Raw genomic sequence first — 823 nt, 5'->3', positions numbered from 1 at the left:
TTGATGTGGAGTTTGTTTATAGATAAGGTCAGTCATTTGTCGATGAATTGTTATTTATGCCATTATAATAATTTAAGCAGAAAATAAAATCTCAAGAATTCCTTTTATATTGCAGAAGCGATCTGGTGTTGTACTAGATGGGAAATCAAGCACGCGCCAGATTCGCCTCCTCAAGATTCCTGCCCTCAGTGCTGATGATGAAGCCAGAGCTTTTTGGGACTGCATCAAGAAGCGCAGAGGTGAGAATCCCTCATTGATGTCTGCATTGATAATGTGACATTATCAGCAATTAGTTTTTTTCTTCCTATCCATGAAAGTAATCATTAGTATTGATACATGATGCACAATCATTATGGTAGATAATAGGCAGTATTATCATATATATTGTGATATTATAGACCGTCAATCTCATTCCATCTCTTTTTCCTTCTGCAAATGCTTCAGGAGAGTACACTTGGGATGACCATATTGGCAACCCAGGCCTCCTACACAGCGCATGTCTTGAGGGAACGGTGGATCCTGGGTTGAGTGTTAAATTGTCGGTGTACTATAAGGAGAGGGAACCCTTAGCCTTCACGTGTAATTGTGAGTATTTTTGTTGTTATTATGTTTCTTTCACTATTTGAATAGTTATCAACATTATTGTTGTTATTGATGTTTTTGTTACCTTATTATATTTAAAAATCATTTTATCTGTTGGTTTTTATTACAATTTTTCTATGGTTAGAAGATATACCACTTTGCAAAAAGAAAGGTAAACTATTTGTTTTCACTTTCATCTTTTGACAACCTTCATTATTTGTTAAAAATGCACCTTCTTTTC

General features: G+C 35.0%; 1 protein-coding gene across 1 annotated transcript in view; it reads left to right on the top strand.

Moving 5' to 3' along the window:
- The window catches only part of LOC119585670 (phosphatidylinositol 4-phosphate 3-kinase C2 domain-containing subunit beta-like), a 53,293-nt gene that overhangs the window by 17,846 nt on the left and 34,624 nt on the right, over positions 1 to 823 (top strand). Inside the window, 2 exon segments of the mRNA XM_037934346.1 lie at positions 116 to 239; positions 445 to 585. Coding sequence (XP_037790274.1) covers positions 116 to 239; positions 445 to 585 — 265 coding nt within the window.

The sequence above is a fragment of the Penaeus monodon genome, chromosome 20, assembly GCF_015228065.2.
Source record: "Penaeus monodon isolate SGIC_2016 chromosome 20, NSTDA_Pmon_1, whole genome shotgun sequence".
Lineage (NCBI taxonomy): Eukaryota > Metazoa > Arthropoda > Malacostraca > Decapoda > Penaeidae > Penaeus > Penaeus monodon.
Note: the sequence above shows the minus strand (reverse complement) of the source record. Positions and strands in the feature narration are given on the sequence as shown.